Raw genomic sequence first — 21,540 nt, 5'->3', positions numbered from 1 at the left:
GCCTCTACTCTGCTTGGTGTAAGAGGACTGCGCCCCACTTTTAGTGTATTGCGTTTGCTGGGACATCTGGCCTCTGGAAATACCTCTATTGCCTGAGCGACGAAAAGTACTGCCCCGAAACTGTTGGGACTGGAGAGCTCCCATGGACTTCGCAGTCTCTGTATCCTTCTTTATTTTTTCCAGTGTGGCATCCACCTCAGGACCAAACAACCTATCAGGGTTGACCGGCTGATTGAGGATGGTGGTTTGTATCTCCGGCTTGAAACCGGAGATTCTGAGCCATGCCTGACGTCTCAACATCACACTGGTGTTAATGGCCCTGGCAGCGGTGTCCGCCACATCCAGTGCACATTTAATGGAGTTGGAGATGAGCTTCCCCTCTTGAATGAGCATTTCCGCCGCCTCTTTATACTGATCGGGTAGATGTTTCAACAGGGTCTCTAGTGTGTCATAGTGCGCCCTGTCATATCTGGCCAAGAGTGCCTGAGTGTTTGAGATACGCCAGATATTGGCTGCTTGAGCCGCCACCCTCTTCCCTGATGCCTCCAGCACTTTAGATTCCTTGTCTGGGGGAGGAGCATCACCAGTGGTTTGCGAATTCGCCCTCTTCCGGGCATTAGAAACTACCAGAGAGTCCAATGGCAACTGGCCCTTGATGTAGGTCGGGTCGCCAGGTGCCGGCTTATATATTTTTTCAATTCTAGGGTTGACCACCCTGGCACGTGTGGGTTCTTTAAAGATGTCCGCAGCATGTTTGAGAACCCCTTTCAACATTGGGAGAGTTTTGACAGTTTTCTCTGCTGTGGAAAAGGTATCAAAAAGGAAATCCACGTCAACAGGGTCAGCATGCAGCTGGACGTCGTGGTTTGTAGCTGCCCTCTCAATGAGAGCATTAAATGCCGCTGAATCCTCAGTAGGAGAGGTTTTGACATTGTAAACCTGAGTGTCCGGGGCAGTTTGTGGATCTCCTGGGTCCCCTGCATCTGCCCAAGAGTCCTGGTGATCTTCAGGATCAGTGGTGGCAGGAAAGTTATACTGTTCGTCATCACCTTCCCCAGCCTCCACATCCGAGTAAGTGGGTGAGGGTGTAGCAATTCTTGGAGTCTGCGTAGCAAGCGGCTCAACCAGAACCGGGGAATCCGTAGAAGGCTTCTTGCGCTTCAAAGGAATCGTGTAGGACTCCAAAGGCTGCGTCGCCGTGATCTTCCTCTTGTAGAGGGTAAGTTTACCGGTGTCGGCGTCGATAAAGTGTTCCGACTGTTCCTCCACCAAGGGTTGTCGATGCTTCAAGCTCCCAAGCTGCGTAGAAGGCTTCGACCCAGCAGACCCCTGCACGGGCGCGTTGGTGACCGACCTAGGTGCGAAGGCCTTCGGTGCCACCTTAGGCGGTAACGTAAACAGGAGCGGCGTCGAAGACGATGGCGTCTTGGCAGCTGGCTTCGGGGTGGAAGCATCCTTCGGATCGACCGCGGAAGCCTTGTTCCTGATGCGTTGCAGTGAGTCCGACACCTGCTTCGTAAAGGAAGCGGACGGTTTTGTCGACCCGACAGACGTCTTCGGTCCACCAGCGTGTGCAGACTGGAGCGTCGATGTCTTGGTCTTCTCCGGCTGAGGTACAGGAGCAGCTTTCTTAGGTGCGCCGTGTCCTCCTTCCGCGCCGACGGCCTTCGGCTTCGACGACTTCGGGTCGGCGGCCTTGACTCCCGGGGTTGGGGCCCCAGTCTTCGGCTCGACACCCTTGCTCGATTTTGGATCGACGGCCTTGACCGACTTTGGCTGGACGCCTTTGGTTGATTTCACCGGGTCGACAGCCTTCTTCGGCTGCGGCTGCCCCAACCTCGCGGAAGACGAGGGGGCAGCCAGAGGGACAGACGTCTTCTGTTTTGTTGGCGTTTCCATCACTTTCGGTTTCATCGACACCGAGTGTTTCACTTTCGGTTTCGTTTTGACGACCGTCGGCTCTGCAGAAGTGTCCGTAGCCGGGCCCGTAGGCGAGGCCGTGGATTTGGGTGCAAGGTCTTGGGTAAGGCCGTGAGGCGATCCCGCGACCTGAGCCTTAGTGAGTGTTCGAACGGGGCATAGCTCTTCGCCCGAGCTATCTTCCATGGCCCCATAGGCCTCATTGTCGTCTCCTACCTCGTCGACGACTTCTTCTGCATCGAGCGCTTCGACGTCCGCGTCGTAGTCGATCTCCTCCGCAGGAGGTGAAATCTGCAGATTAACTTCGTGGTCGTCTGGTTCTTCTCTCTCGAAGATGTCCACCGGTGCCGGGGCCGACTGCTGGGCCTCCAGGCACGCCACGCGCCGAAGTCGAATTGTTTTCTTCGATCGAAACCTGGAACAAGCCATACAGTTGGCTTCATCGTGGTCCGGCGACAGGCACTTGTTGCACACCGGGTGGACGTCAATGTGGGGATACTTCGATCCACACACTGGACATTTCTTGAATGGGCTCCGCTCTATGATGGAAGCCTTGTTGCGTCGACTGGGCCTCGAGCACCAAAGAGTTACGCGACTCCTCGGGACGTCCGACTCTGGAACCGAGCCGGAACAGATTCGGGCACCGAGCGCAAAAACAATACCGACGGTATAGGAAAAGGCCTTCAGGCCTTAAGAAAGTCTATATCGATTCCGAACTGGAGATAACGAATATACATCCGAACCCAATGGCGGAAAAAAACAATCTGGGGATGGAGTCGATGCCCATGCGCACTGTAGTCCAGGGGAGGAGCCACCTATCTCGTGATACTTCGAAGACTCTTCCAGGACAATCATCCGGACCCAACACTAGGCGGCGATCTATGCTATAGATAAGAATTCAGCAGCCCACATGCCTCGAACCTGCCAGTGCTAGGGATTCTTGCTCACCTTTTAAAGCTAATAGTTGCCATACACTCCTACACCTTGACTCAGGTTTTGATGGGAGGGAACTATGGTTTGTCAAGAAGAGTGGTGACGCATAATGGCTCAAACCAGAGGTTCGTGCTTGGGCCTCTCCTGTTCTCGTACATTCATGCTTTGCCTCATCTAGTTGGTCTGGTAAAGAGGGACCTTCCTAAATTTGGTCTAATTAAGAAAATAAGTTACTTACCTGTAACTGTTGTTCTCCAGTATTGGACTCTTTCCTAGATTAACATGCTTGAATCATTCCCCGAGTCCCACGGTACCTCATAATAGCAATACAATGTTCAACATAGACTATAAAGGCCCTAGGCTCTTACATTTTTGTAACATATCAGTAATTGTTTTTAAAAAAGACCAAACTTAGATTGCGACCAATCATATTTCTTTGCCCTCTAGAGAACTCCTGTGAGAAGGTCCAGTACTTCAGATTTTTAAAGTGCAATTGTTGGAAATACACCCCAAAGAGAGAAAGAGAAGGCAAGCTTTCCAGGGGAGGAGGGAGAGTCGCATGTGAATATATGAAAGATTGCAATACAGGAGAAATACCTTTCTTTTAAGACCCATGAGTGGTTGTTTTAGGCTCTTTAAGCTGCTCTAGAGAAGAGTGAAAATGAGATGATCTCTCCCTAGTCTGTGACTTGCTGAAGGAGGTTGGAGAGCCCACACTGTTGTCATCAGACACCGGCTCCTTCCTGGTCTTTTGTTTTTGGAGCCATATCAGCAGCCACCCTTCACAATCCTTCAGAGTTTTAGTACAATAGGTATGACATACCTTACATTCCTTGGCCTAATGTGCTGGATAAAGGCAATATATAAAGTCCTGATGAGGGTCATCTGAATGAAGCATTGTCTTTACACAAGTATAACAGTCCTTGAAAAGACCCATATTTTTTTAAAATCTGAGATGATGAAGCCAGAATTGAAGCCAAGAAATACAGACAAGTTGATTTTGAGAATAATCTGTAGATCTCTGAGGAAAATCAGGAGGTTTGGAATTGTTTAGTATTGTTGAGAACAGGTTTAACTGAGCAGAGCTCAGTGGAGACCCCCTATCGGGATATGCAGTAGAAAATTTGAGAGACATGAGCTTCTCACAGGAGTGTTCAAGAGGGCAAGGCAATAGGATTAGTTGAAACTAAATCTAGTCTCGGTGTGTAACAAAACTGAAGGGCCCAGGGCCTTTCTAGTTTATGTTTAACATTGTATTGCTATTACAAGGTACCGTGGGACCCCAATTTCGACAATTGGGAATGATTTAAGCAAGTGAATCTAAGAAAGTTCCAATACTGGAGTAATGTAGGTTGTCATCGTCATGCAGACAATGGTATTTTGTTGGCTAACCCCCAATAGACGTTCAATGACGTCTTTTATGCTTTGGACAAATACAAGGAGGAACACATTTTAAAAATAAACATATCTAAGAGAAAAGTCATTATTTTTAGAACAAAGGGGTGAACATTAGGCTAAACCTTAACTGGTTTCTGAGGAGTGCCAAGACGGTAGTAGTACAGTTTATTTTCTCGTCTTGGACCTTTTCAAGCAACTGCCTAAATAAAGATCATATGAACCATTGTAAAAGAAAGGCATTGTCCCATGCTTCTACTATCCACAGATTATTTAAGTGTTGCGGGCAAAGGCATTTTACACATGTTCTATTGGTTTACAAGATAATAATTTCACCCTCATGGAGTTCGGTCAGTTAAGTGATGGATGTTCATCAGCCAGGATAGCTTGAATCCAGTGAAACAGTGAGCAAGGGACCCACGTCTGGGAATACCCAGCACACTTATGGCGAGAAAGTATATGAGGGGTGAAACTCTGAAACCGGTCCTAGGTTGCTTGTTTCCAGTCCAGGGAGGACCTGGCCTGGCAGTTCGGGCTTGACTGTTCCCATTGGGCGCAGGGTCACGACTGATTTGCATATGGCTGGGATCAAACTAGAATGGAGAGAAAAAAAATGATGGCTTTAGGCCCAGATGTCTGTACTGGGGTGAATGTATGACATTGTTCTGCATTCTGTCCATCAATTGTTCTTTTTGCATAAGGTATAGGTAAGTCACCCCTCCAGCAGGCCTTACACGCCCTAAGGCAGGTTAGACTACATCTCTGGTGTGGGCAGATCTACATGAGCAGATATACCCTTACAAAATTTTAATCTATTCTTAATATTGTGAGTGCCAGGGATGCCATAGGGAGTACATGGGCTGAAAGCTCAACAACTTGAGTTCCCCAGCACCATGGTGGCTTCACTGAACCCAGGAGTGTTTGGTACCAAACAACTCCTCTTAATAAACCCACACTGATGCCTGTGTTGGATTTATTAGAACATGTACCCAGAGAGCACCTCAGAGGTGCCACCCTGAAAACCTGCCAACCCTGGTGTGGTCTCAGACTGGTTTTAGGCGGCCTACCCCACTAGACATATTTCTGCACTCATTGGGTGGGAGCCTTTGCTCTTGGAGGCCAGAAACAAAGCCCGTCCTGGACGGAGGTGCCACACCTCGTCCTCCAGGAAGGCACAGTGTTCGAGAGAGAAGCTTCAATGGCATTGCTGCCTTTGTAATGAGACCCTAGCCTCTGCTGCTAGCAGCAAATGGCAGACCCCAGTTCAAACCTCCACTTTTGGCAGGGGGGGGGATAGGCGGGATAACTAGATGAGAATATGAGGTGTGACCCCCTTCCCCAACTCCAACCCTCAGGTGCTTGAGGCGAAGTGAAGCACATTTTTGTCCCCACCGTCTTAAAGATCGTGGGGTTTATCCAAACAAGGCCAGGACTATGCCCACCTCCCATACAAGGCTGGGATAATATAGGGTGAAGACACTCCAGGTAAGGGACCTATTGGCCCTACCTGTCACTCCACTGTAACGCCCCTAAATATAGTATTTAGGTGGCACCCCCAGACCCTGTAAGGGAGATTTCTGATGACCTATGAAGGCAGGACACTGAAGAGCCGCAACAGCAAGAAAGGAGAAGGGCCGTGATTTAGTCGGAGTCAGCCCTGCCAGCCTGTCTGCTGCCTTTCGCCCCTGCTGCAGAAGTTGACTCATCCTGCAAGCCTAGCGACATCCAAAATCCTGGTAGAACTGTCTGCCTTCAATAAAGATCAAGAACTCCCATGGACAGCGGACCTGTCCAAAAGAAACCATCTTGAAAGAACAAGAGCTCTGCCCTGACGAACCGCAAAACTGCCCACCATACCCACCTCTGCAGTGGACGCCCATGGCCTGAGTCCAAGTGGCCCACCAGTCCTGCTAAGCTTCCCCAGCGATTCTGAATGAGATTCCATCATTGACCCCTGCAGAACTCCATGTTGATGCCTGCAGCCTCTGTACAACAACCCCCCTAACTGTGACCAGCTCCGGTAAGACTTTTCCGACGTCTACGAACACCCCTGCTCCCAAACCCCCTGGGCCGAGGGGAGCTTGACCAACAGTGTCGCTACTTCCCCAAACAACAGTACGTACCTGGGCAGCTGTTAGTTTCCTTGGTCTGGCCTCCTGGCCAGAGACTGCAGCATGTTTCTGAAACTGATCTCTATTGGTTTGCATTGGGCACCTGACGCTGTGTTGGCACTCCAGTGCTTGCCTAAACACCAGGAAATTGACCCCAACACCGCTTTTACCTACCAGTAACAGCACATCTCCAATCACCCCCAATCTCCATTGGTCAACATTGCTCACCAAACTCTGATTTTCAGCTCTGCACCAGCCGTCTATATGCCACTGGTAGTGCAGTCTTTGTGCTAACTTAAACCTTGCCATGTGTTGACCTGAAAACTGAAGACTGGCTTTGTAAGTTGTGTACTTACCCACAAAACTGCATTCTTGTTTACCTCCCTTAGGTTAACATTGCTGAACTGAAAATTGATATGTGTCCACTTATTACAGCGTATTTACACAATTACAACTGATGGTTAAAAACCATGCATGGTTCATGAACTTAAAAGGTCTATAATGTATGAAAATGCACATAATTAATTATACAATATAATTTAACAATATTTTAAAAGCATATGCTTTTAAAAAGTGTCCACTTTTTAAAGTGAAAAGTATTTCTTATGAAAAACGTACTTACCTTTGAACACAGATCTAGGTCTACAAATAAACCAAGAAAGAAGCTTATTTTTCTAAAATTGGTGCGGATCTCCTTTTTGAGTCGTGTCTCATTTATTAATCACTGTGTGTACAACAAATGTCTTACACTCCTCTATGTTAGGCCTAAGGATACTTGACCACACTACCACACATATGCCAACGTCATAAAGCAAGGGCTGCCTTCATTCAGCTAAAAAAGATCTGGAGCTCCAAAGACCTAATGCGGCAAACCAAGATCAGGCTTCTTAACAGCGATGTAAAATTAGTCCCCCTACAAGGTGCAGAAACCTGGAGGACAATAGTGACCATGACCAACAAAATCCATAACTTCATCAACGTCCGTCTGAGGAAAATCCTCCAAATCAGCTGGCAAAACACCATCAGCAGAAATGACCCATGGCAGCAGACTTCCCAGTTTCCTGGCCATGAAGAAATCATGAAAGACACTTGGGCTGGATAGGTCACACTCCCTCTGTATGCCCATGTCAAACATCACCAGGCAAGCCCTGACTTGTAACCCTCAAGGGAAAAGGAAAAGAGGAAGACCAAGAAACACTTGGCATCGAGGTCTAGAAGCTGACTGGAAAGAGAAAGGCTACGCCTGCAGTCAGGCTGAAAGAAAGGCCAAAGACCAAGACGGCTGAGCAGTCCTGGTTGATGGCCTATACCCCAGGAGGGGTAACAGGGCATAAGTGAGTGAGTACTCCGTCTCTTACAGGTTGAATGAGACAAACATGGAGCGGCACTGCACCACCTAGAGGTGCATGGTACATTTCTGGATACAGACTGGCGCCTTCGGGGATATTCTAAACCCAAACAGGTTCTGAAGCACGAGGCAGTGGATCCACGTCCCCCGTCTGGAAAATGTGTATAAAAGTGGGATCCAGGGGGGCGTGGCCAAGACAGCGATGTGAGCAGACGTGTCTCGATCGAGCTCCGTCGCCCCGCTGCACTGTTGAGCCTGTTTTAGCGTAGTTTCGGGGGTCATCTGCTCCTGAGGACCCCGGTGCACTGCCGACCCTGCTGGCGATCCTTCTTGGCGGCGAATCGCGGCCGTGAGCACTCACGCGGCCACAGCGCACGGCTCTGGGGTCCCCGGCTCGGCCGCTGGCCGCCATCTTGCCGCAGGGCCCGCTGCCGAAACATCCGGACTAGCTCCCGAGAAGGAGACAGAACAGCGGCCTGAGTGAGGCTCCGGAGCATTCTTAACCCAGCCTGCGGCTCCGATCCATCAGCGGAGCCGGTCTGACACCGGCTGCGGTGCACCGACGCTGTCTGCACCGGGCTGCCACCGGCGGGGCGAGCAGCGGCGGCCTGGACGCCGCATCCACGCGAGGCCCCGGCTTTGGCGGGAACAGCAGGCCCAGACCGGAGGAGTCGCCGGAGGCCCCCTGCCCGTGAGGCCCGACCACGACCCCATCGCTGGACACACCTGGTGAGCTGCAGCGCGCCGCCCTTCCCCCCCTTCTCCAACTCCCGGGGGGAATCCGGCGACAGCGGAGCTCGGCCGCGGGCCTACCCGCCATCTTGCACCCTGGGTGGAGGACAGCACCACCAGTGCGGACAGCCCCTACTTAGACGCTGCCCCGGACGCATACAGCAGCGCTTTGGGGAAGCGGCCCTGACGCTGCTTGCTGGCGCTGCCTGAGCCTCGGTGGGCCCCTGCACCACAGGACACTTCCCCTGACCGCCTCTCCACCACTACCCGGCCCTGCTGAGCCTGGTGAGCTGCAGCCCGGACCACCACCTTGCCACGGGCGGGCGGATCCGCCATCTTCTACCCCCAGGCACTGGGCCTCCTACTGCTGAGACGTGGGGACACTGGGAAGGACCCCCCTGATCACTCCTCGGCTGTCGCTGCAGAGCCGGCTGGGGGTCGCGCTGGGGACTGGCCCTGGCACAGTCGAGACCGGGAGGCTGCGCCACGCCACGAGCCATAGGAGGCTCTTCGCCTGTAAGCCCTCGGTCCTGCTTGTCGTGGAGCACCTACTGCCATCGCCCCCCTGACGCCTCCTCTACCTCCACGCTGCCTTGCCTCCCCGGCTGCGCCATCTACCTCCGCTCCTGCGACCTCTCTACGGCCTGGCCTTCTCTCGCCTGAGTGCGCTCCGCGTCCTGTTGGCGGACCGTCCAGGCTTTGGACTCGTGAGGGCCAAGGCGTGCACCGCCCTCTCTAGCCTCATGGACTTGAACCCCTGCTCGTGAGATCCGGACGGCTGGGAAGCGGGGCACCAGGGCGGCCTCGCACAGCGTATCCCCCGCCTCTGATCAGGGATCGTCCACAGCAACTGGCCCTGCCCCCCACTGCCCTTTGCCGCCCTAAGTGGACCATGACCCGCGGCAAGGGGACCAGGCCGGACCCCCCGCCCACGACGACCAGAGGAGCATCAGTGGCTTCCATGTGGGGTAAGGCGGGTTCGCCGTCATCATCCGGGGGGCCCTCATCGTCTTCAGGGGGGAAACCCCCACCGCCAGCCGACTCCCCACCGGTGACGCAGGCCTTCATGTCCTCCTTCATGGCTGATCTGAAGACTGAGATTGGCTCCCTCAGGTCGGAGGTCCATACATGCGTCAAAGAACTTCGCAAGGAAGTCACCGACCTTGGCGACCGGGTCGACGGCCTGGAAAAGACGGTCGATTCCCGCACCGAAGACCTGGAGCAGATCTGGCGGAGGGTGGCGACCCTCGAAGAACAACATATCCAGCTCCAGATTAAGCAGGAGGACTTGGAAAATAGGGGACGCCGCAACAACCTCCGCATACGGGGTGTGCCACTTGGAGAAGAGGGGACTAATACCATGGCCTACGTGGCCCTACTCCTGCAAGCGGTGTGGGGCGAGGAGGACGCCCCCCCGCCGCGCCTCGACCGCGCACACCGAGTCTTTGGAGCGGGAGGAAAAGCGGGTCCCCTGCCCGACATCGTCACCAGGCTTCATTATTTCACTGAGAAGGAGGCCATTTTGAAGGCGGCTAGGGACAACCCGGACCTGAGGTACGAAGGCCACAAGATCCAGATCTTTCAGGACCTGGCCCCCTCAACCCTCTACAGACGAAAGGTCTTCCGCCCGATCACGGAGAGACTCCGGACCCTCAACATCTCTTACCAGTGGGGCCACCCCTTCGCGCTCATCTTCAGGTGGGAGGACAAGCGCAGGGCGCTCAGGTCCTATCAGGAAGCGGCACAACTGCTAGGCATGCCGGAGTCCCCGGATCACAGTCCAACCCGACCTCCCCACCTGGAGAAGGCCCCTCCACGCTCGGAATGGTCCACTGTGCGCAAACGTCGACGGTCCCCTCCGGTGGCTGCACTCTCTGCCTCACAGACCAAACAGGACATCATCGCACACATCCGCTCTCTTGAGGGCGACCGCGAGGAACAGGCCTCCCAGCTCCTCGCTTCTGGCTCTGAGGGTGGGGATCGCCCCTCGGCTACGGAAGACCACTGACCATTGCTATTGTGCTCACAGATGCCCTGAACATGCGCTCGCCCATTGGGCACCCCGATGTGTCCTCATGCATCATGGAGACTTCACCCCACTGTTCTTGGAAAAGGGGCTTTCCCCCTCTCACTGGCAGGCCACATCCGTGGCTCTCCCCCCCCCGCCCGCGGGGGTCTGAAGGAATGGACGATATCTTTTGCCTCCTCCAGGCCATGTACTGCATCAAGGAGCCCCAGCGCCCCACTGGCGCCTGAATGGACCAAGTGGTCCCACGGCCCGACACGCCCCCGAACTACCTTGGAGCAGCGGGGTGGACGGGCTCTGAGACGATTCAATCTTACTCCACTTACCTAGCTCTTCGCTTCCCCCCCCCCTTTGTCCCATAGGAAGTGACATTCCTGAGTTCATCCAAACCCTTGGGTAGAGGATGTCCGGTATCTGGGACAATGTACACTGGCCCTGTTGGCCTGTTTTGGTTCTACTTCTTCTCTGCGCCTTTTCTCTTTTTCCTCTCTCTCCTCTTCCTACTTTACCCTTCACTGCCCTCTCTTATCACTCTTTCCCCGCGCCTGCGAAGGGGTGGCGGGGTGGGTCCCGTGGGGGTTGGCGCGCTGGAGGCGAGATGAGGCTGCCGCTGTCCTGTCTGCGGGTGGGTCTGCTATGTTGGGTCTTGCGCGACTCCACACCCCCTTAGTGCTATGACAGCGAACATCCCTACGCCCTTGAAGGTCCTCTCCCTCAACGTCAAAGGGCTCAACTCCCCCAACAAGCGTAAGCAGATATGGCGCTACCTCCTACACCACTCCCCTGACATTATCCTCCTCCAGGAGACGCACCTTCTCAGGGGTGACATCAAACGCATGGCGCACCCCAGATACCCTACACAGTTCTGGGCATCCTCTGACACCAAGACAGCGGGGGTGGCGATCCTCTGTAGGGCTGGCATTCGGCGGGGACCCGTGAAACCCTTCAAAAGCGCTGACGGGCGTTTCCTCCGAGCCACGGTACAGATGGGACGAGCACAGTTCACTCTAGGATGTGTGTACGCACCCAACCAGTCGCAGGACAAATACCTCCAGGCGCTTCTGCGGGAACAGTTCCCATCGGGCGACAGTAATGTGATCCTGGGCGGCGACTTCAATCTTGTCTGGGACCCTGAGCTAGATCGGGCGGGAACCCCCTTTAACGGCGCGGGAGCAATGTCCTCTGCCCTTAGAACGCAGCTTACAGACCTGGGACTAGTGGACGTGTGGCGCTACCACAACCCGGGGACCCGGGATTATTCCTTCTATTCACATTCCCATCGGACATACTCCCGAATCGACTATCTCTTCACCTCCCTTGAATTGGCCCGAGACTCCTTAACTGCCACTATCTCCGACATTTCCCTGTCGGACCACGCTCACGTGGAGCTTTTGTTGCAGGACCCCCTGACCCGTGCCACTCGTGAGCGCAGATGGGCGCTTCCGCCGAGGATCCTCCGGGATCCGGACGACGTCGCCAGCATCCGAGACGCCATAGACTCTTACTTCGCCATCAACGACACCCCCGACCTGCCCTTTCACACGGTCTGGGATGCCTTCAAGGCCACCATTCGGGGCCATATCACCTCCCTGGCGGCGGCGCGGAGGAAGGAAGCGTTCCAGATGGAAACCGACCTGGCTAGCGAGATCAAGCAGGCGGAGTCTCGGGACCGGGACTCCCCTTCACGGGCGTCAAAGAGAACTCTCGCCATTCTCAGGGGGCAACTCCGCGCCCTGCGCACCAACAAGGCGGAACACTCCCTACTAGCGCTTAAGCAACGGTATTACGAGGGAGGGGACAAGGTTGGTCGTCTATTGGCCGGCAGGCTGCGGGCACGCGCAGCTAGGGCCCACATTGCCAATGTCAAGCGGCAGGATGGCACCAGTGCCACCTCAGAGAAGGCCAAACAGGCCGCATTTGTCGCTTACTACTCCTCCCTGTATGCTGAGGAGCCCACCTCTGCGGAGGCGCGAGAGGCCGTTCTCGCGGACTTCGGGGGGTCTCCACTGTCCCCTGCTTGTGCGGCCACGCTGGAGGGGCCCCTGCAGGAGGAGGAAATAACAGAAGCGGTCAAAGACCTCCCTGTGGGGAAAACCCCGGGGCCGGACGGCCTGCCGTTGACCTTCTATCGCCTGTTCTTGACCCAACTCCGCCCGCATCTGCTGCGGCTCTACAGCTCCTTCTCTGATACCGTTGGCCCATCCCCTGATATGGGCCTGGCGGAAATTGCCCTGATCCCCAAGCCTGGGAAGGATCCCGACCTGTGTGCCTCCTACCGCCCCATTGCCCTCCTTAACACCGATCTCAAGATCTACACTAAGATCCTGGCCAAGCGGCTGGACCCGCACATGCCGGGATTAGTGAACCCGGACCAGGTGGGATTTATACGGGACCGTCAGGGAGCCGACAACGTTCGCAGGCTGGCACACCTAGTGGGTAAGGTGCACCACTGGAAAATCCCGGCCTGCCTCCTTTCGCTGGACGCAGAAAAGGCTTTCGACCGGGTCGACTGGACCTTCCTACGGGCGGTCCTCACGAAACTTGGTCTTGGCCCTATCATGATCTCCAGGTGCATGGCCCCTTACCTTGGGCCGCAGGCCAGAATTCGGGTCAACGGTCAGCTGACATCGCCGCTCTTGATCCACAGGGGCACGAGGCAGGGATGCCCGCTTTCGCCGCTCCTGTTCGCTCTTGCGGTCGAGCCATTGGCGGAGCTGATTAGGCGCACTCCTGATATTCATGGTATCCCCCACGGAGGGCGCTCTAACAAGGTTGCGCTATTTGCGGACGACCTGATTCTTACTCTTACGAATCCTCGGGTCTCCCTCCCAGCGGTGCACGAAACCCTCTCATTGTTTGAGCAGGCGTCCGGCCCTAAAATTAATCACACCAAATCTTGGGCGCTTAACCTCACCATCCCCGAAGAGGAGGTCTCCCTCCTGAAGGGGGTCACACCCTACCGTTGGGCGGATGACCACATTCAATATTTGGGTCCAGACCTCACACCCCACCTCGACTCGTGGTCCCCGAGGAACTGGGCCTCTTGCCGCAAGGAAGTCCTGGCGGACCTGCGGAAATGGAAACCTTTGATGATTTCCTGGCTGGGGCGGCTCAACGCTGTCAAGATGTCGATCCTCCCCCGCATCCTGTATGTCTTCCAGTGCCTCCCCACCCCGATCCCGATTCACTGCATCAGAACCCTCCAACGCGACCTCACGTCCTTCATATGGCGGGGCAAGCGGCCCCGGTTCTCACAGAAAGTCCTCATGGAGCCGAGAGACAGGGGTGGACTGGCCTGCCCGAATCTCCTCCACTACTATTGGGCGGCGCATCTCCGGTTCGTGATCGAATGGGGTGCACGCGAAAGCGACAAGCACTGGTTCCACATGGACCGAGTGGTCACGGGACGCACCATATGGGACCTACCATGGCTACCGCGTGTGGCGCGCTCCAGAAGTGCATATATGGCGGTCCCCACAAGGACGGTTCTTGAAGTATGGGACAGAGTGGCAGTGCCCAAGGGCCTCACCACGTTCCCCTCTCCGCACACCCCCATTGCAGGTAACCCGCACTTTCCCCCTGCTGCCCAGACCCGAGCCTTCGAGAGTTGGACTCAAGGAGACTGCAGGGTCGCAGGAGATCTTTTTCTTGGTGGGTCGCCTAAATCGTGGCTGGACTGCAGAGACGAATTTGGCCTTCCTCTCACCGCTAGCTTACAATATGCGCAGCTACGCCACTGGCTCTCGGGGGACGACATGTATCAGGCTGCTACCAGGGCATATACCCCGTTTGAGAAGTTGGCACGCTCCCTCGGGGGATTGAAACGGCTCATCTCCCAGATCTACAACATATTGCAACACCCCGTCGCTCCGCCTGCGCATCCCTATCAGAGGCAGTGGCAGTCGGTGACTGGCGCTGATATCACGCCATCTCAATGGACTCGGCTCTGGAACGACATCCCCAAAACCTACCGCAGCATCCCACAGAGGGAAAACGCGTACAAGATGCTAACACAATGGTACTACACTCCCCTGAGACTCAGCAAAATGTTCCCCACTTCCTCGCCGCTGTGCTGGAGGTGTGGCACTGCGACTGGTGACTTCGTACACATCTGGTGGTCGTGCCCTACCCTAGCTGTCTTTTGGAAGGAGGTCCTTAGTCACATTAAGAAGGTGCTGGGTTTTCCCCTCCCTGAAGAGGTTTGCACACTCCTGCTGGGCATTCGACCCCCCACACTTAGGGCCCTCACGCGCAGCGACTGGATCCTCTCCCTTCACATGTTGGGCGCAGCCAGGCAACTCATTGCTCTATACTGGAAGCGGACTGAGGCACCGCCGATAGCCTCTTGGTTCGTGCGCCTCTGGCACGTCCTGACTATGGAGCTACTCACGGCGCGGATACAATCACGGGGGACACGCTTCAAGGCAGTGTGGGAACCTCTCGTGCGATACCTGTGCTCCATCAGTTATGCCCGCCACATGCCTCCCAGGCTCCGCGCCCTGCAATTGTTTGAGGATGCCCTCATCCCTGCTGACCCAAACAGGCTAGCCACCTAATCGCTTCCCCCAGTGCCGATTTGCGCTGTCCATCCCATATTGGCGACTGCAGTCACGCCCCCCAGATCCCTCTCCACCTCGCTACTACTCACTCCTCCTCTGACTTTTCTTCTTTCCTACTTGCCACTCTGGCTTCCACCCCTCTTTGGGGCAGTTCGGCCCCTGTTGGGCCTTTGAAAATGTGGCACCATTGCTCTCTCTTACGTACGCACCTCCCCCGCACACCGACGCATTGCCGTCATCTGACCACCTCTTGTTATACTCTCCCCTAAGCCACGCGGCCGGCCCCTCCAGGGGTTGTAGGCAGAGCGCTGTGTTAATGGTTCCACCTCCCCCGGTTAATACTGCCCACTGGTCTTTTTTTTTCTGCGCGGCCGGCCCTGAAATGGGGTTGTAGGCTTATCGCTGTGTTCACAATAAAAACAGATTTGAACAAAAAAAGTGGGATCCAAACCACACAACTTTGCTACAATTCCAAGTTCTTCATGAGCAAGGATGTAACTGCTCTTCACAGTACTCGATGGACTGCTGTTCAACCAGAGAGGATGCCTACATGAGAGCCAGTCTTCCAGAGATGATGGGACATCACCTTAAGTGTGCATCTTCTGCTGGATGAGTGGATATCCTGTTTGCCTACTGAGAAAGGGAAAAAGTCCACCTGGCCCTGCAGGAGGAGAGACTGCTGAGGGGATGCCCAGCATGTTTCTGGCATGAGGAACACCAAGGGAAAGTTGGCTACTAACGAAAGTGCAGTCAGGAGTGACTCATGCTGTGGGCGCGTTTCCTAATCTTTCTCTGTGTGATTCCTGCAGAGAACTGCAACCAAAAGATTGCACATATCACGCAGCAAACATGCCTGCGTGGGAGTGCTACTGCCAATGGAGGAAGAAGCTGTCTCACTGCTGAAGTACAGACAGTAGAATGTGAAGACCAACTACCACAGACGGATGTATGACACTACAACGCATGCTTTTACATCGCATGCCTTTACAACGTAAGTATTACAACGCAGTCCTTTACAACGCATAGTGCTTTGGGGTGCTGGATAGTGAATAGTTTAATTTACTATTCCAACTCCAGTCCCCGTGGACACTAGGGAAGGTTATTGGATAGTAAATTAATCTATTCCCTATCCTAGAGCGCCCCCCAGAGCAATGCGTTGTAATAGTTTGCGTTGTAATGGTTGCGTTGTAAAGGCTCTACGAGGTAAAAGTTGCGTTGTAAAGGTTGTTTACCACCACAGACACCTCTTTGCTCATCAATCAGCCCCAGGAGGGCCACAACTGCCTTGCCATAGGACCTGTCTGTATTCGGTCAGTGGACTGCCGCAAATGGCAAAGATGCCGGGAGCATAACAGTACTAGTCTTGCTGCATTTGTCTACCAAATCCTGTTTTGAAGGGATGGTAGCTGTGCAGCTCCAAGACAGAGGCTGCATCTGACGTTCCCCTCACGAGTGTTGCTCACTCAACAAGCAGGTAATGCAGGTGTATGCCTGCAGTCAGGCCATAGACTGTATTACAAACCAAAGACTTGAGTACAAGGGCTTGAGACTTTTCTGTGCACCTCAATAATGGGGTAAAAATGAGTGAACCGATTCACCATCTCAACCTGTGTGTGTTGTGGGAGGGGAGGGGTCAGCATAATGCAATCTGCATTATGCCCAATTCATGCCTCTGCCCAAGAATACTGGGGACTACATCTGAAAAGGGTCACTTGGGTAGGAGAAATTACCTGAGTGTTAAGTTACCGCAGCCACAAAAGATCATAACCAGATATACCATCCAGTAATCGCTTATCAAATTACAATGTGTTGTATTTAGTTCAGCAGACTAATTAAAATATTTTATTTTCCATAAAGACCAGACAGGACATTCAGTTATTGTGTCTGTTGGTTCTCTGTTGAGTTTTGATCTCTTTTTTCCCATACTCTCTTCCGGAGAGGCTGGTGAATGCTCGCCCATGCTAACTTGATAGACAGGTGCAGATAGGGTTGTATTTGGTCCCAAGTGCAGAGCCAAAGTAGAAAGGGCTCAAGGACACCATTGACAACCAACCACAACCATCACAGTTGGGCGCAGTAGACCCTGTAAGCCAGGTGGGGTCTATGAATCGAGATGGACAGCAACACATACCTAATACTATAAAAGAGCAGTAGATTATACTAAAAGGTTGTGTCTATGATAAATCAGGTAAAGATAAATGAGGAGAGTAACAAATATTTTAATCAGACAGAAGGATTATGTTTGCTAACCTGAATTTAAAAAGCTAATGTCACTCATTCAAAATAAACACCAATATACTCACATGTTAATTTTTTAAAAAGTGCCACCATCTGCTCCGGTTTATCAAAGCTGGTCCTCATCTGCAAGAGCACCTCCACATTCTCCACCACAAGTTTCTAAAACAAAAGGACATTTCAAATTAACAAGATTGTTGCACTTCTTCTAGGACTACAGGTTAACAAATGGACAAACAGCATATTTAGTGTATAATAATTTTATGTAATGAAATGGAATTGTGTTCATTAACAATACACCTAGACTCTGTTTGCACAAAATGACTGCAGGATAATGGACACAGCTAAGGCTCCCCAGCTGCTATACCAGGCCCATCAAAATATATAAGCAGATTGAAGCTAAACATTCTCAGCTCTAAAATCCGGATATTCATCACCAATGTTGTTAGATGTTCTGTTTTTCTACAAAGAACAAGCTATTGAAAACACAACTTTGTGCAAGCGACTCAAAAGTAGAGGATACAGCAATAAAGTTATTCAAAATGCCATTACTAAAGCTAGTGAGCGTCCCAGAAATACCCTGTTCGCTAAGCTTCATACTGATAAAGATCCAGTAAAGGAAGTTTCTGATAATCCTAGATTTATTACCACTTTTTCTAGGCAAGAAAGAAGGATCAGAGCCATTATGACTAAACATTGGCCAATTGTTTTGACCGATGTTACATTACAAGAAAGGTTGCCGAGAATACCATCAATCACCTTTAGAAGAGGCAAATCAATGGGCACTGAACTGGACAAAAACTCTCCAGAAACTAGGAAACCACCACTTTGGTTACATACCACTAATGGCTTTAGGCGCTGTGCCTCTTGTCGAGCCTGTAAATTTGGGTGTAATAAGACAAGCTATCGCACACCCTATGAAACGTCTCCTGTTTTGATAAGAGGGAGTTACAACTGCAAAACCGAATGTGCTGTTTATGTTTTGACGTGCACTTGCGGGCTAAACTACATTGGTAGTACTAAGCAGCCAGTGCACGTTAGAATTTTGCAGCACATAAGGGCAATATTACACAACGACCCTGCTAACCCTGTGGCCCGTCACTTTGATAGCTGTCATGGTAAAGATATTAATTGTCTATCTTATTATGTTGTCAGTGCCATTCGAAATCCAAGAGGGGTGGGAACAGAGAACGTCAACTGAGACAACTTGAAACAAAAATTATATTAGATTTTGACAGTAAATGGCCACAGGGACTAAACAATACAGAAGATATGCATACTTTTCTGTAAGGATATAATATGGTCTGTTGTGTTTACAAGAATATTGGTTACAAGTCAGTTGTTCTTAATTATTTTGATAATTACATATATTTGTACGTATTTCCAAACAGTCGGCTGACACCTTTTCTATACCTCGCCTTGATTATTGTTTTTACAGTGTACTGTTTTTTTAGCAATATGGTAATTTCTGAATAATTTTATCAATTTTAATATTTTACCCGGATGGAGTATCTTATTAATGATGAATTATAATACATGCTTGCTATTAACTTTGTATATTGTATTTTATAATATTATTCAAGGTTTTAATATATACTGCACTGCACTTTTTTATGCTAAGTTGCACACAACTGTTTTTTGCACTGTCTTGTTAGTCCCTATTTTAGGACCTGTTTGCACTAAGCACTTTCATTGGGTACTTTGGTTGCCTGTATTTATCCGGTTATAATTGCAATACACAGGGGCAGCGCAGAAGTGTAATGTTAAAACTCAACGTGATACAATATGGATTTATCCAGATAGGAATTTTTGTGCATTCACGCACTATCTAATGTTTGTATCTTAACAACTAATGTTGTGAAAAATCGCTATATTTCTTATAACTAATGTTGTGTGCAAAATACACAAGCATTTGAAATTTTAAAGATTCAAATAGCGTTTAAGCATGTATTTGTGTCAGGTATAGAAGAAATACTTTGGACACCATGTTGTAAGTCTTTTTACACTGTCGTTTGACCTTGTGACTACTATTCTAAATGCAACCTAGGTGTGCACTTTTACCACATGTATATAAAAGAACTAAAAGACGCAGTTCAAGCTGAATGTGATCAAGGGCTGCATAGCCCGAAACGCGTCGTCGTGAGGGGTGATCAATAAAGTATTTTTTGCCTGAAAACTTTGCTGCAGAGGCCTGAGTCTCCTTCCTCGCCAGGGGCTCTCTGGAAGTGGTTGGGATTTTCTTCGTATATATATATATATATATATATATATATATATATATATATATATATATATATATATATATATATATATATATACACAAATCTACATATATATATATATATTTTCAATTGCGTGTTCTTTGTAGACAAACATAACTTTGAACAGCATTGGTGATGAAAATCTGAATTTTAGAGATATATAACATGCATGGGAACTTTTGCGAAGTTAACCAAGGTATTGGATTTCTCCTTGACCCTCCGTCGTGATGGAAGAAAGAAAGGGACTTTAAATTGTTAATTACATTTCCAGCGTGTTTTCCCTCTTACCTGCACCGAAGGAGCAGCTTGCAGGATTATGGGACTGGTAGTCCCTCAGTGAATATGCGAGCAGTGCGAATGAAGAGCAGGTGGGCCAACCACCACTTGGGAAGGCGGAGCCTAATTGTGAGATTTACAAGCGGGTGATACGTAGTTGGGAATGCAGCATTTGAGAAAGGCACGACGCCGAAACCGGTCATGCAAGCTACCCATAAAACAACTAAAGAAACCCTAACGAGTCCTGTGTTTCTCTTAAACCGTGAGGAAGAGGAGAAGTTGATTTCACACATATATATATATATATACAAATATACACATATATATATATATATTTTCAATTGCGTGTTCTTTGTAGACAAACATAACTTCTAACAGCATTGGTGATGAAAATCTGAATTTTAGAGATATATAACATTCTCTCCATCAGAGTGAAAAGATGTACTAAACCCCTCCCCAATTAAATTATGTGGATGAAGGGGCGTGGTGCAAGATAGTCGACACTATTCAGTAGAGCTCCTGCACCTGGGTTCCCAATATCTTTTAGCAACCTGCGTCCAGTGAGGTTTTAGTCCCTGAAAAAACAAAGCGCTGAAGAGCAGGTGTTGCCTTGATTCTGGCAGAGCAGCCATCAGAGGAACAAGTGCTTGGAGAGGCAGAGGTCGCAGGTCAATTCTGAGGAGGACCAATTGCAAAAAGGGCTATACTTGGCCTAACTGTGACAGCTAAGGACTACTACTTCTGGGGAGTATACTGGCTTTCATTGTGCATCAGGCAGACCAGACTGACTTTTGCAGAGGAGAGTGTAGCACCGGGGGAACCCACCACCTGCCATATATATTTTGAGTGGAGATGCGGCATGAGGCCTCCGACGGAGAAGATAGCTGGGAGCCCGGCTCTAGGTTGTGAGCTGCAACGAGGGTCCGAGGAGGTCGTGTGACTATTTGGTGCTAGGAGAGGAATTCTCCCTCCCTTGTCTCCTGGTGCTCTGTGGTACCTAGTGCATAAGCATGACCCCCACCGGCCCAGCTACAGCAAGGAGATGATTCATGCAAGGATAGGAACTCTCCACGTCCCCTCCCAGGGATGCTGCGGACATCTGCGCCACCCACTTTTGTTTTTGTGTGCCCAGTTGGTTTGAGAAGTGGGAGCCTGGCTGTCATCGTTAGTAGGGGCTATTTTCATCTGTACTTTGTGAAGGTCACACAGGCAGATACGTTGGCCCTGATGTGAACCACACCTTTCTCTCCTTTTTGAGGGCGGTTCCGAGCCGGAGTGAGTAGACACTGAACCTGGAAGATGAGAGACCGCTTCTGCCGTTCTCAAGTGGGAGACCGGGCAGGTTTGGTGAAAAGATTCTGCCTTCCACAGTTGCACTCACCCCGCAGGGACATGGGATAACTCTGCCCAAGCAGGGCAAGCTCGGCAAGTTCACCAAGCTCCTACAGTAAGGTGGAGGACCTCAACTGAATCAGGATCCATACCTGATGGGCGCAATGAGCCACTATGAGCTCTGAAGCAATACTGCAAGTGATCTATTGCACCAGACATGCCCTAGCAACAACAATCAGGGGACTTATGTGTCACTTCTCCGTCAGGACATTCGCAACACGACCAGCCTTGCCAATGAGGCCAATGAGGCAGAAAGCTGCATAATGACCATGGAAAAATATTCTTGCTACGCTTCAAAAGATCGTTCTGAAGTTACGAAGTTCTTTGGGCGTAATTGCAGCCAGGATTGCAG

General features: G+C 51.3%; 1 protein-coding gene across 1 annotated transcript in view; it reads right to left on the bottom strand.

The window, feature by feature from the left end:
* Positions 1 to 21,540, bottom strand: part of NCKAP1 (NCK associated protein 1) — a 577,107-nt gene that overhangs the window by 118,081 nt on the left and 437,486 nt on the right. Inside the window, exon 24 of the mRNA XM_078680487.1 lies at positions 17,328 to 17,421. Within this exon, the coding sequence (XP_078536613.1) occupies positions 17,328 to 17,421 (94 nt within the window). The remainder of the gene's footprint in view (positions 1 to 17,327; positions 17,422 to 21,540) is intronic.

This window comes from Lissotriton helveticus, chromosome 3_1 (assembly GCF_964261635.1).
Source record: "Lissotriton helveticus chromosome 3_1, aLisHel1.1, whole genome shotgun sequence".
Taxonomy (NCBI): Eukaryota; Metazoa; Chordata; class Amphibia; order Caudata; family Salamandridae; genus Lissotriton; species Lissotriton helveticus.
This window is presented reverse-complemented; position numbering and strand designations above follow the sequence as displayed.